At 37.8% G+C, this 14,905-nt stretch overlaps 1 protein-coding gene across 2 annotated transcripts in view; it reads right to left on the minus strand.

Annotated features, from left to right (window-relative positions):
• Positions 1–6,046: 6,046 nt before the first annotated feature.
• The window catches only part of PIP4K2A (phosphatidylinositol-5-phosphate 4-kinase type 2 alpha), a 121,200-nt gene continuing 112,341 nt past the window's right edge, over positions 6,047–14,905 (minus strand). For both annotated transcript variants that reach the window (XM_074866030.1, XM_074866040.1), the window contains exons 7-10: positions 14,769–14,882; positions 11,296–11,539; positions 10,190–10,293; positions 6,047–8,360 (exon numbers count right to left, since the gene is read on the minus strand). In XM_074866030.1, the coding sequence (XP_074722131.1) occupies positions 8,280–8,360; positions 10,190–10,293; positions 11,296–11,539; positions 14,769–14,882 (543 nt within the window). In that variant the 3' untranslated portion in view covers positions 6,047–8,279. The remainder of the gene's footprint in view (positions 8,361–10,189; positions 10,294–11,295; positions 11,540–14,768; positions 14,883–14,905) is intronic.

The following is a 14,905-nucleotide window of genomic DNA, read 5'->3' on the forward strand; positions in this document are numbered from 1 at the left end:
CTTAAGAGAATGACAGTCTTTTCGTATCCATCTCATCTGAAAAGCTTCTTTATGGATTAGCCCTCCCTCCCTCCCCATTGCCCAAGTGTACATGTGAAAATAATTATCTGTTTTAGGCCAGACAACTTAATACTCTGAATGAAGCCAAAAGGTGTGTTTGTGGTGAGTGTGTCTGATAAAGAGACTGGATTAAGAAGGCTGCGTAGTGCATGAGGAAATGTTTCTGAGTCTGTCAGAAGAAAACTCCATCCAAACAAACTGTTTCCACAGACTGTCTTGGGTCACAGAAACAGCTTATTTTGATGATGAAAATGTTCCACATGGCCATCCTCCTACGCAGAGTCTTTTCTGTATTAACATACTACCATATGATGTGAGCCCAGCAGTTTAATTATGTTTTGCGTGGGTATCTTCTTGAAGCTTTTATTGCATTGCTTTTAAAGATATTGGGGTTTTTTTATGGGGTGATATCATTCCGCTCTCCAGCCTGATCAGTTCTCCTCTCTGCTCTGCTCTACTTCTAATCTTACACTATAGCACCTTTCACATTATTTCAGGTGAGAAGGGGACTATTATAAAATGCTTTTATGGTGTTGTCAACATAATATTTTATGCATTTCCTTCTGCATCATAATCTTTACGGTCTGACATTTTTCTCTGCTCCTTAATAGAAATCCATATGGGACTGTCCTCCTCCCTGACCCTAGTGCAGCTGCAGTTAATGCCAAAACCAGGAACATGTAGCAGACACCCCTTGCTCAAGGATCTTGTGGAGTATGTTCTCAGTAGCTTCTCTGCATTTTGTTTCTCATTCTCAGCTTTATTTCTCTACTGGCCTCAGTACTGGCTCTTCCATGCTGCTTCAGAAAAGGTTTTTTGGTTTATGCCCTTCCCTTACCCTAAACCCTTGTTATTGCAATCTGTCGTGTGAGTTTCTTTTTCTCCCCAGAAGTAAATGAATCACTTCTCTTATCAGATTATCCCTACTTGATTAAGTCCTCTATCAGAGAAGCTAGGTGCTCCCCACTGGTCCTCCTGGGAAGGCAGGAACTTGGAGCACATTGGTGGGATGCTGCTCAGTGGCTTATTAACATGTCTGTCAGATGCCATCATTTGTGGAGGGCTTGTTCAGGTGGGCAGCCATGTAACAGTGTTGGAGCAGCCTTCTGCCTGCCTGTGTTTATCCCTGGCTGCCAAGTTTTGGGTGGAGCAGGCACTGTCCCTGTGTCCATCCTCATTCAGTTTTCCCATGTGTCTTTTTTTTTTCCCTTCTCCTCTCTATAAATTGAGTCATTGGAAGACTAAACTGGGTGGCTTTATTCACTTTGTCATCCAATTTGCTGTCAAACAAGACAGTTATATGTCTACTTGTCAATGAAGGGGGCAGGAACAGAGGGATACAAGCACAGACAATAAGCCACATGCACATTTTCCTGAAGCATGGTTGTGGGGAGTGTGTCTGAGAGGAGACTGGTGTGGGAGATTAGCATATATAATGCATGAAAAATGTTTAGAAAACATTTAAATAACAGGGGGAGACCCTCTATTTTCTTCCACTTGCTAATGCTCTGGAAACTTCACTTCAGCCCCAGGAGCCTTCTCGGGCCTGTAACACACTTTGGTTGCCTCAGAGCAAAACAGTAAGAGGGTAAAAGCAGGGAGCTGCATTGCGGTTTTGTCAGGCTAGTGGCTGACAAGGGAAGTGCCACGATGAGTGATACAGGATTTTTTAAGGATACTACTTAAATCCAGGATGCATTTTCAAACACCACAATTCCTCAAGTAACACTAGGTTGTACAAAAAAAGCACATTTTTCTCCCTCCAGACTAGGGCCTCCAAAGAACACCATTGTACAGCTGGGTCCGGTTTCGAGGCTACCCTGGGGTGAAAGAGCTGCCCAGTGCAGATATGCTGCAGCTTGCGGCATGTGAAACACAACTTGGAAATTTCTGTTCTAGAGCACTTCACAATGTAAATAGATCAAACACGACCATTTTTCCTTCTACACAGAGCTTTGCTACGATGGAAGCATCAGAGCAGTGTTAACTGCTAGCATGCTCATCATTGTGCTTAACTAAAAGCAGATTCTTTCCATTGTACTCTAATAGATAATCATAACTGCACAGTACAATTTGATATTTTAACAGCCTCCCACACCAAATACAAAATCTTTGGTGCAGCTGATGTACAAATAAACTTCTATCTAAGACTGACTACTTAACTGTTTACTTAAGAGTAAAGCCCTTCAAGGCAGAAAATATTTTGGTTTTGTTATGCAATTACACAGTGCAAAGGAAGATAGGGACGCGCCCCAGAGTGTAAAGTTCAATTCAGCATTATGCACCCAGTTAAAGTCTGCACTAATTAATCAGACCTACTTGGGTAGAAAGGATTCTTATGCATCAGTTGAATCCAGGCTGCTGGGATAAGCAGGCACATCTTGGGAACACAGGACTTCCTCTTAACCAGAATCAAATACAACCCTGTCATCCTCAGGTGGTGGAAGGCAAACTAGAATTGTTGTCAGCCCAGTAACTGCATCTGGCCCTTGCATCTGCCTTGATATGCCAAATACACTGTAGTCATTAGAGTAACTGAGATATTCTTATAACAAAATACTTTTATGCACCCACTTAAAAATACATAAAATGGAAAAGGAAGTAGAGTGCTCTGGCCTTGGGCTTCCTACACAGAGGCAAAGTGAAATAGCAGCAATGGAGAAATGTAATGAGTTAAATCACCTTCCAGGCTTCTATGCAAGTGCCAAACCTCTTCAAAACACAAGGTTCTCACAAACGCCATTTATTCCAATAGGATACGCATCACTAAATAAAATGAGTCACCTGAATGAATCAGACTGAGTGAGAACAAAGTAGAAACTCTTTATAAACTCAAAACGTATTGTGAAATAACTAAAATGCCTGCAAACATTCAGAGCACTAGGTAAGGATGAATTTACACCAGCTCACACAGAAATATTTTTTGTATCTTAATACTTATGACCAAATAATTATTTTATAACATATCACTGATGGAGATGAGACTAGAAGCTGTGAAAAGGGAATATCATTAGGAAAGCTAAGATCATCATATTTACTTTGGGAAAAGAGAAAAGCAGTATTTTATTGCAGTTATAGCAACAACTACAGCTAAGCAGTAGCTGTGTGCTCATTTTGAAACTGCATTCTGTTCAAACAGCAATTATTACAAATTTTTTTTTTATTAGATGGCAAATGGATGGCTAGGAAATTCTCAAAATAGAAAACTAAATCCATTTATAAAATGTGACTGACAATCAAGAAGCACCATTTTAACAGATTTTTTTTTTTAAATTAGGCATACAAAAAATGGAATAGGTCATTCTGTCTAGCTTAAGCCACTTTGATTATTTTGTTAAATAAGGAAAGGGAATATTCAATTTAATATGTGCAAAAGCTAATATTTACATTGTTCAGTACATATAGGCAGGATCACATTAAGAGAAATTGAAAGAGGGAGAGAATAAACTGTTCTCAGGGTTCACTGTAGATAGAACAAATATTAATGAGCTTAAATTGTAGTAATGTAGAGTCAGATAAGGTACTAGAAAAAGTCTTTCTAATATAGCTAGTGAGGCATGGGAAAGGATAGCACAGGGAAGTCATGGAACTACCCTCCCTGGAAAAGATTAACCCCATTTTTGGCAATGTTTATCTACAGTTGAACTGCTCTGGGACAGACTATAACTATCTCTTCAAGTCCTTTCCAGCCCTGTTTTCTAACAGTTTTAATAAGGCTACTGTTAGTGATTTTAATCTTGCACAAATTGCCTTTGCCACTTGAAGATGCTGCTCTCAAGCTCTTCCTCAATCACTTGTTCATGCACATTCCCTTGTTGTAGCATGAAAGTAGATCTCTGGTCAGCCTCACGCAGGGGTAAACCAGTGTAATAGTCCAGATTAGATTAAAGACAGCACACTGCTCTGTCTGTACAGCCTCTGCTCTTTGCTACCGCATTGCATTGTAAAGGATAGGTTGATTTCCAGAAACAATACCTGCCATAGAGAAATCAGGACAGAAAGGAAGAGATGAAACGGATTTCTCCTTTAATTTATCTGCTCTCTATTCTTATTTTTTTCCCATTAAATATATGAGTTTGAAAGAAACCAAGTGGACAGCACATATAGAGCAGACACCAGATAAAGGTGGGTATGAGACTATCAGAATACAATGATCCCACTTGATGCAGGGATTTGCTAAGTAGTATTACATTGGAAAAGAAGAGGCAAGCACAAGGGAGGGAGCTGGAAATTCATATTATATATTTAGATTATGTAGTTGACATAGAAAAATATTGTTTCCAAGAATTTTTAATTTAAACATTTCTTTTGCTGCAGTCCTTGCGTTAACAAGCCAGTTGGATCTCCTACCTTGAATATCATCACTGCCTTCAGGTTTTCTTCAGGTCAGAGGGAGAGAAAACATTTTATCAGAAAAGATATTATTTTCCTATGCATTGTCATATACACACTTCTACTGAAGACAAGGTCCTTCAGCTGCTGGCTGAAGTCAGCAATGCCTGTCAAGCAGTAGCAAACGCCACAAAGAGAAATGGCAATCACCATTGTCGATGCAGAAGAGTCAGGAGGGAAACATCACCAGTTAGATGGCTTGGGGATGCCCCTGCATTGAGAGCTTAGAATGAGCAGGATGTCCACAGGTAGCAGCAGGGCCTTGTAAATCTTGGCTATGTAGCTGTATGAAGATGACTCAGTGTCAGCTAGAGAACAGTGCTGTAAGGGACTGCAGGAGTAGTTCCACTAAACAACTGCTTCAAAAGACAGGGCTGGCTTAAAACTTAAATGCAGTATACTTACTGGAAAGTTAAATCTGAGCATGTCCAGAAGGCTTAGTTAAGAGAGGAAAGCCTAACTAACACTTCAGCTGTTGAATAGTTTGTTAGAGCAGAACCGGAGCAGGTTTTTAGATCTGGCACATTGTGCTGGTTTTATGTATTAGAAGCTTTCATTTTATGTTGTGAGGGTGGTGGCACTAAGAAATTACCTACCAACAACCCATGCGCATCTGTATTATAAAAGCAGCACAAGAGTTGGGCAGCCTGTTCAGAGGGCATGGTAGATGCTTCGAGAGGCATGCAGAGAACCAGCCAGGCAGCTTGCTGTCCACTGCGGCTAACGTGTCCACATAACCTGAGCAGCACTCCTTGAGCACCACGTTGTTCATACTAAACCCTAAGCAGCTGGTGCAGCTGTGTGAAGTGCAGGCTTAGATTAATACTAAAGACATCATTAAGTGAGTATTAAGAAGCTGAATCTCTCCGGTCCCTATCGCTTCACCTACTTTTAATAGAATAGCTCCTCAACCATTTTCCCTGTGGAGAATGTCTATTTTATCATTAATTGTCATGTGTATTTTACAAGTAAAAATATTACTGAAAATATTGTCTTGCTACATCTGTGCAATAAACTGAAAGGAAATGAAAAGTGACAAATGTATTAAGAGAATTAAAAGTTAGTCAGAAAAAGGACAAAAAGACATGTTTCTGCTATTTACCCATGATGTGTGGCACAGGCTCTATCACGCACTGAAAGCCCTGACAATCAAAGCCTTGAAATTCTAGAACAGAAAGCCCTCCCTCCTCCCCATTAATTATTTGGGCTTATTCGCAAGTATTTTTTTTTTTACTGGTTTAGTGTAAGATCTTACACATGTTAGGCAAAGTTGTGCCAATCCTTCAATCAATTAACTATTGTGGATGATCTTCCCGTTTTTGTAGTAATATTAGGATTTAGTCCATAGAATCGTCAATTACAAACCTCGGTATTTGCTCTCAGAGCACAGCCTAAGCCCAAAAACCCAAAGGCTAAATGTTTCAAGTCACTTAAAGTAAGTGTGAAAGAAGCAGGGTAAAATCTAAGGAAAAAGTTTTAAGTTTCTTCTTATTTTTTTCCTTTGATATAGGCTACACATTCATTTTAACATCCGAAATCCACCTGTAAGTGATCAAAACCATAGTTGGAACACAAGAACAAAGGATTTACCTAGTGAGTCATCAAAGTGCTTTATTTTATAAAGCCTTGCTCATGTCTGGAGTGTAATCTAAGCACTAACATATACAATAATGAGTCTTCCTTGCCCTGTCCAAATAAACAGTTTATCAACAAGTATGTGTGACAAAACTGCTACACAGACAAAAAGAATGCTTTGCTGTAAATATCTAAAATTGTCTAAAAATGTACACTCATTGGCCGCAATTAAGTATGTACTCCAAGTACGCGTACCTCATTTTTACTTCAGGGTCTTCCTGTGGCCTCATACTTTAAGAAGCCACAGCATGCTTCAGAAAATGAAACTTGGGTGAGAATGTAGACAACTGGGGTATATAGGGATGACAAAAGAAAAGTCAAGCCACAGTACCAACTTATTTAAATACATACAATACAAAAGTATACACATACATTACAGTGCTGTGGACATCACTAAGTCAAACGTAACAAAAAATCCTGTAGGAAAGGTCGGGGAAAAGAGAAAAATTAGCACACAGCAACAGGGATAGTGCCTTTGGCCACTGAAGAGAGTGTAATGGGTTGCTATTGTATAGGCTCCTCTGAAGTAAACCACTACATACGTTATGCACAGTTGCAGGCTTAACAGCGCTGACATTAGTTATGGAGAAGGCATGCTGGCACTCCTGATTTGAGTTATAAAGGATGATGGTGAGGGTTTGACTTCTCTTATGTTGCCTACAAAAATCTAACAATTTCAATAAAGAAATTTTAAAGGCACAGCTTTAGCACAGTGTATAAGTAGATAAACTTTTAAGCATATGTAAATTTGTCTCTTTCAAGCATGGAGTCTTTCAGGGAAAAATACAAGAAGAGAAGAAATACAATGTTGTTTAAAAATTTTAAACAATTTAAACATGATCAGCACAGTTTTAGGCAATGTACTATACAATCAAACTTGAGTAAATGGTAGGACAGGTAATTTTGATGCTAAAAGACGACCTTGGGAAAAATCCCTCTGAAATATCCTTTCTCATTTTATTGTAAAAGAGTCTATCACGGAGGTGAGCGAGACATTCACTTTAGTACACTACTGCACATTATACCTTGGAAGATGACAAACATTACTTCATTTGTACTGCAAAATAACTTTACATGTAAACTCAAAAGTCATATATTGTACACGGCTCTGAAATTCAGAAATATCCCTGCTTTCCTAATAATGTAAACAGTAAAATTCAGGGTTCATTTTTTGAGGGATAATCTATAATAAAATACCGCTGTTTCAACAGTACGACATAAGCATTTAAACTTCAAATTCCCAGTAAATTACGAGGGAATGGAATTTCTATCAGTGTGCACATCTTTCACGATGGGTGAAAGATGGAGCTACTATTGCCCAAAACTATGCACGTCTTCAGATAAGCTTTTTTTTCCCACTTGTAACATTATTAGTTCCTATATTGCAAGAATATAAAACAAATGACAACTTCAGGTAACAAAGTGAAATAAGCAAAGTTTTCCCTTAACATAAGTTTACTGTAGCAAAAATGTACACACAGCATGAATTACGTTAGCTCTTTGCAAGATAAGAGATGCCGGCTCTCAGATGTCTGAGAGGCTGAACTTCCTGATGCAATGTGCTGAAAACAAGACAAAAACGGGAGAGGGAGAAAAAAAAAAAGGAAAAAACCCAAATGCTAGGAACCAAATGGGAAAAGCCTCCAGCACCAAGGGCTGTTGCAGCTGCTTTTTTAAGGAGTGCCAGTGTGCAGGGTGTAAGTGTAACATTCGCAGTAAGGTTTTCATTATTATCATCATCATCATGAAGAATACTGTCATGTATCTTTTTAGTTCAAAAAATAAACTGATCCACAGTTTACAATTTGATATCAATATTGTAGATTTAACATGCATTTACTCTTCCCCACCCCCACCCCACCCCTCTTTGCTCATTTATTCCGTTTCAGCTGGTAGCATCAGAGTATTACTGTCACAGTGTACTCTGAGTAAGCTGTTCTATTTATTTAATTTATTTTGATTTTTTTTTTTGCACACACAAAAGAGTCAGAAATAGCTAGAACTATGCTGGGAATATCAGGCAGCTGTTAAAGCGAGTACTCCACCCCACTTCAGTCATCTTTGCCAGCAGATGTAAACAAAGGGGTTGTTTTCTGCAAGATGAGCGCTTCTCTGAGTTCCTTTTTTTCCCTACACTTGTAGCCACTGCTGCTGTCCCCAGGTCTTGTGTCTGTCCTATGTAACATGATAGGTTACGTCAAGATGTTGGCAATAAAGTCCAAGAAGCGCTTTGAATACTGTTCAGGATTAACAGTTGAAATTTCTGCACCAGCCTATACAGAGAATTGGAAGGGGAGAGGAAAGAAGGAAGAAGTGTTTTATTTGATGCTTTGTCACCGACAGTGTTAATTACTCAATTAATTTCATGTGCAGTCTCAGAACCAGACACTAGAAACACAAACTGTAATGGCCCTCAAGCAGAATCTTACTGATGCATTTTTAGGCTTCACATGAGTACAGTGATACTTGGTACTCACCACCGTAACTGTAGGACACCCATCTTCCATTTCTGAAATGTATTCTCTTTACTTCCCATACTTCTCTATACTTTCATTGTACTTCAGTCTCCTATATAATTTCTACCGCATACTTAATCATGCTACCCACTGACTCATTAACAGATTCTGGTCTGTTGAGCAGCAGTGCCTTCATATAGAGAAGACTGAATTACCACACTCAGATCTGGCATGTCAACACTTGAGTAATGTATATTGCTATCTGAATGCTAACCAACCTAGTTTGAAATACATGGTAACAATTAGTAACATTTTTTCAACACATATGCATTTAAATCTGGACTTACTGAAGAAGCTGTACAATTACTATTTCAATGAAGTCACGATTTCATTCATATTTTTATTCAAGGTTTTCAGAGCCTTAGTCACATTTTTATTTATATTTTTCCTGTTTTATGAAAGGGGAAAATTGCACGCATGCAATTAATGAACAAACTTCAGTGTCAGGTGTCTCAGGAGGGAGACAGTGAAATAAACAAAATGGTTGCACAAAAGTAATGTTCTGTAATAAGTTCTAATCACAGTCAGTTTTAATAATCATAGTTGTTATTCACAACATATTTCCATCCTTTATTTAAGCCGGAAGTGTGAGTTTTTAAAGTCTGCTACATTCAAAGTTCATTAATAATTGCCAGATAATGGCTGCATATGGTCTGCATCAACTTTCAGCTGCTCTGAGAGCAGAGGAGTAATGAGAGCATTGTTTTAGAGAGACAAAAAAATACCTTCTGCAGGCCTGTGTGGGGCTTATTGCTGAGCATTCCACATCACTCTCTATTGTAAACTAAAAAGCCCTGGGCACTTTGCTTAACCCCTCCTCAATGCTGTGATCCTTTAGATACTTAGACAGAGAAGGGATTTTAGCCTCATGAATGATTATGCTCTTTTAAAAAAGTTTATGAAATTTGAACCTTAAATCACCATAGGAGTGATAATGGTAGATATAAATCATAATTCTGGCAGACTGGGCTGCTTCACCATGGTTCTTTGGTGTCTGCTGCTAAGCAGCAATTTCAGTTGAAATAAGAAATTCATGACAGTTAAACTGAAGTCTTCACTGAATGGTCTCAGAGTATTCAATATGTACATTTTATGCTTAATTTTGTAAATAGTACTTTTTTTTCCTAAGAAGTTTTGTAAAGTGAGACACATTATATTCTGAAGAACAAGCTTTCAACAGGCTGTACCAAATAATGAAACCATCACTAGGGCCCTGCATCTGAAATAAGATTCGCAACAGCTTTCACAGTGCTGTATACTAATACAAGTGTCTGGTGAACAGCTTTGTTTGCAAGAACAAGGTGCATCTCACTAATTTAGGACAAAGTCCTAAAAAGGCATCTCACTAGAGTTCTTTGTGGGTAAGAAAGTTATGTGTACAGCTGAAAAAGGAGTTCCACTCTCAGTATTGTAGCAGTTACTCCGTACTTCAGTATTACATATTAAACTAGAAAAAAAATCTAAAAAAATTCTGATCTATTTCCCCTTTCCCTAGATTTCCTGAACTGTGCTATATCAGCACACTAAACAACAACAATGCAGAAGTATAAATGGAATCAGAAGAAAAAAACAACCCAGATACTTACCCCATGCTTTACCGTTTTTGCAGCATGGGCAGCTTTCTTTTTTGCATCATAATGAGTAAGAATGTCAATAATGGCCATAAAGTATACTTCCTTCCTAGGTGCATCTGCAAATGGCAAACACAGGGCAGTAAGAATGACTTCTGAGATATCTTAATCATGAGTCTTCCTTCTAACAAAGAAGACTTTATAAGGCTTAATCAGCAGCTAAGACAGTTTAATGTCAGTCAGAATCACAGATCTGTCAAGACCACGAGCTCAAGCTGTCCTTAATTGAGAGTTTAACTGCAGTCATATATAATGCAAAACCCCCTAAATGAGTGTAAAATAAAACACCAGCATACAGAAATAAGAATTATTGCTCACTTAAACTAATTTGGATTTCATTTTCCTTTGTGGAAAAACTATGGTGTTTTATAAGAAAGGTAATGCTTCTGTGTCAACAAACAAGATCATATTTTCTTCATTAATAAAAACATTTATTTATCCATGTAAATGCTTATAAAAAAATCCCGAAAAACTTCCCTGTCTTGGACAGCCACAGGTGACTAGTTATACTTAGGTTTTACACACTAATGTCAAACCTATTTCCAGGCTTCTTACACACTCCTTATGATGACTGTCTTAGCTGGAACACAGAAATTGGGTATGAGTGCACAAATTTCCAAAAAGCAACCAAAAAAGTGAAATGTAACTTGGAATGATGCTTTTCTCATTCTTTCTAGACTGTTTTTAACAGTGTTATCTTATCTGCCAGGAAAAGAACAATTATAGATGCTAGATTTTCTGAAAGGGATGAAAAAACCCATGAAGTAACTGAGAACTACTGTATCTGAATATATAAGCCAGTATACGATTTGATTGTGTAGCAGGTGAATTATTTGACTGCATCCCCACACATCACAATATTTAAGAAATATGTTCATAACAATGCTGAGCATTATAAGTGTCTTCTGCTTTCTGCTGCACCAAAAAGCAACTCATTTCCTCTTCTGCAGAGTGAATTTGTATTTTGCAGTTTAGCTTGGCCTTTATGTGGTTGTGAAGACTTTAGGATTCTGGTGTAAGAATCAAAACATGTTAACATAAAGATATTTATTACTGCTTACTTTCATGGGATTTTATTCCATAAACATCAATAGCTGGATCAAATTCCCCTGGAGCCAAAGGCAGTGAGCTGTTCAGCGTGTTTCCTGGACTGTCTGGAGGGGTTCCAATGGGGTGGGTCCCATCACTTTCACCTTCCTCTTCTCCATCATTCTCTTCACACTCTACTTCTTCCTGTTCAGCTCTCTCAACATCATGAATTCCAACCAGCAAGCTGTAGTCCATGAGTTTTAATTGAGCAAGGAACTAGAAAGTGATAATAAGCAATTTATCAGTATCACTGAAAAATGTAAGCTCCACTTACAAACAGGAGGAGTTACACAAAGATGTCATCAATTGAGAAAAACAGGCATGTCTAAGGAGAGGAAAAGGGAGGATTAAGTGATAAGGCTAGCAAAGAGATACTTGAATTTATTAAGATGTAGTAACAGCACACAGGTCACTTGCAACATATTATAAAAAAGCTGTAGCCCACTCTCCCAAAATCCTCAGGGAAAAAATCATTTTTCCTGTAGAGAAGACCAGTGCCTGTGTGAGCCGACGACTGTCACTCCTGTCTTGTGTTTCAATTAGGGCTAGGCTGCCACTGCTCAACATCCAGACCAGCCTCTGTGCTATCAGGCGTGCTATGATCTGGTGCCAAATCTGCCCCCTCACTCCCCTTTAAGCCTTATTAAAGAATCGTGAAAAGTGTTTAAATATTCTTACAGTGGATAGTAGCGAAATTTTACACCATGAAGACATGAGATGATGCTATATTCTCTTCACAGTGACAGGCTCACAATTTAAATCACGTAAGCAAAACATGACTGTGAATGAAAGGGTGGTTTTGACTAAAAACTGAGGATGGGAGTTTTTAGAAAACAGGAAGATGAACACACTTTACGTGTAGACACAGTGTTATTTTAGTGGAGGGAAACAGGGTAAGGCAGAAAGCTAAGAGAGGAGGATGGAAATAAGGAAGGTATAAAAGCAGGAAGATGGGATAAACAGTTCAAGGGGGTGAGGGGTAAGGAGGGCAGAGCTGTGCTGTAGCCTAAAAGCAATACTGCGATTCTGAACTTGTAGAGCCTTTGCTTATGGTGTGCAGAGAAAGAGGCTGAAAATGCAAATTGTTTCCATTTTTAGAACCTCTAAATGGTTATAAAAAGGAAGTTAGAGCAGACCAGAGAAGAAGGGATTTAAATCAGATTTTGGAATACTGATAGTGATGAAAGAGATGAGTCTAAAATACTAGGAAATGAGAAACTCAAAATCCTGATTCTGAGAAAAGAGAGGAATCAGAGATAACAAAGTGACTGTAAATTCAAGTGCCAGAGAAATATTGTGAGATGGAGAAGAGGTTTTAAGAAGAAAGAAGAAATTGGTTTCTAATAATTTCAATATAATAAAGCAAAAGGCTCTTCACAAGACTAGAAGAGATCTAAGTTTGAAGAGATGATATACAACGATATACAAGAACAACAGATGAGATTGGCCAAAGGCGATGGAGTGGAAGGACTCCAGGCATATCATTAGGTACTTGATAAATACTGAGACAGACAGGAGAAAAATCTACCAATAACCACACAAAAAAGCATGAAAGATAACAGACTCTTGGGAAAAAGAGTGAACTGCAAATTAGAAGAGAATGGCTCTTAAGGAAAAAAAGTGTGCTGCTGCTGACAGCAAAAAGACTTAGGGGGATCAGCACAAAAAGATCATCTGATTTAAAATGGAGAAAATATCCTTATGTGTTTTTTCTCAGGACATTTTCAATGGAATGAGGAGGCAGGAAAATAGACAAGAGGACATCAGAACAGCAGTAATAGGTATTTGTCTGTTTGAACACAGGAAGGGGACATAAGACTCGATTATGAGAGAAATATAGAAACAAAACTTACTTTATGACAAACAAGAATGGATATAAAGTCATATGGTTTAGAATACTACTCCATAATATGTTTAGCTATAAATACTATGTGATAAGATAATCATATGATAAGTGTTGTGCATTTCTTTTCATTGTAGTGAAATGTGAGTACAACACACTGAATACAAAGTGTGTACTATCAGTTATCTAACCAGGGGAGAAGAACAAATGAAAGAAAAACAAGGTTAAAGAACAGCTTGCCATTGTTAAAATCAGGTGCCAGATAACTTCACACTGTGGTTTACATGGATGTTTAACAATGCTCTGTATAAATTTCAAAACTATTAAAATAGCCTCTCAAGACATGATCTGGAATCTGCCATTATATTCACAATATAGTAAATGACGTAGAAGATGGCACACAATTCACTTTCTCGGGTAATAAAGTATCTTTCACGTTCCTTGCACATACTGCAACCTACTTACTTTAAAAGCATCAGTCAGCAACAGCAGTACACATTAAAAGAGCACTAAACTTAAACCCAAACAAACTTATCTCTAGAGCTCTGACATCAGTAGAGCAGTTATCTGGCACAGTATTTTAAATCTAAAATAAACACACATTGATATTTCACAAAATATTTCTGTTTTCAGAATTATCATCACCATAAATTTCTCATTGATACTATGATGGGAAATTAGACTTCATCAAAAGCAAATTATTGGGTAAATTCTAAAGTCACAGTATTTTGTTTTGTGCAACTAATGAGATATAGATCTGAAGAACTAGACAAGTCAATTCACAGAGCCATTTTGATATAAATAGTTGAAAGTATTATTAAGTCACAGACACATCTTGCTATCAGGCCTCTTCCAGCAAGGAAAACAGATTTTAGGCTTTGAGTATAAGGGCTGCAAAATATTGTGTTTAGTGACAATATTTTCAATTATGGAAACTAAAGTCAAGCTGTGTGAACTAGTTAGCCCAATATTTATTTTTATTTGCTGAACTAAATCAGTTATAATAAAATATTAAATTCACTTATTAACACTTTTCTATTAAGTATTGGCTATATTCAGCCAATTTATATGAAAGACTACATGAAGATAATGGGTCCAACTGCTGTATACAAATTACTGAAGCACTCTACTGTTGTGATACTAAGGATGATTTAAAACTGGATTACTAATATGAAACAAATAGAACATGCATGGCTGCAAGTGGGGATGCTACATCCTCTCTTATGGACTACAGTTCATGTACAGCCTCAGCTCTGGTGTACTTCACCTGTAAAACACAACTAACAATACTCACCTCTGTCTTGGGGGCATTGGAAAGTACTAGGCTCGTAAAGTGCTTAAGTACTAAGTAGTACCATCATTTTAACATCACATCATCAAGACAGGGACAATGTATGGCAACCAGCTATGTAGCAAGCCACTTATGACATCAGCAAAAGCAGTGATCAACTCCTGAAAGTTTAAATTGTGTTCCATTTAAAACAGTTAGCACTCACAGTCTTATAAATAACTTTTCATAATGAATTACAGGTGCAATTTCCTGGGATATCTGTAACTTGCCACACATTTTTATCACATAAAACTGAACAGGCACATTCTTACCTCAACATCCTTTTTGAGTTTCTCAAGGAACATCTTTTTGTTATTCTCATCAATATGAATCTTTTGGCCATCGTTAATAAAATCATTGTCTTTGAACGTCGGCAGCTCTTTGGCCTAAAATAAACCAAAACTCCTGT

Source organism: Strix uralensis, chromosome 1 (genome assembly GCF_047716275.1).
Source record: "Strix uralensis isolate ZFMK-TIS-50842 chromosome 1, bStrUra1, whole genome shotgun sequence".
NCBI classification, from domain to species: Eukaryota; Metazoa; Chordata; class Aves; order Strigiformes; family Strigidae; genus Strix; species Strix uralensis.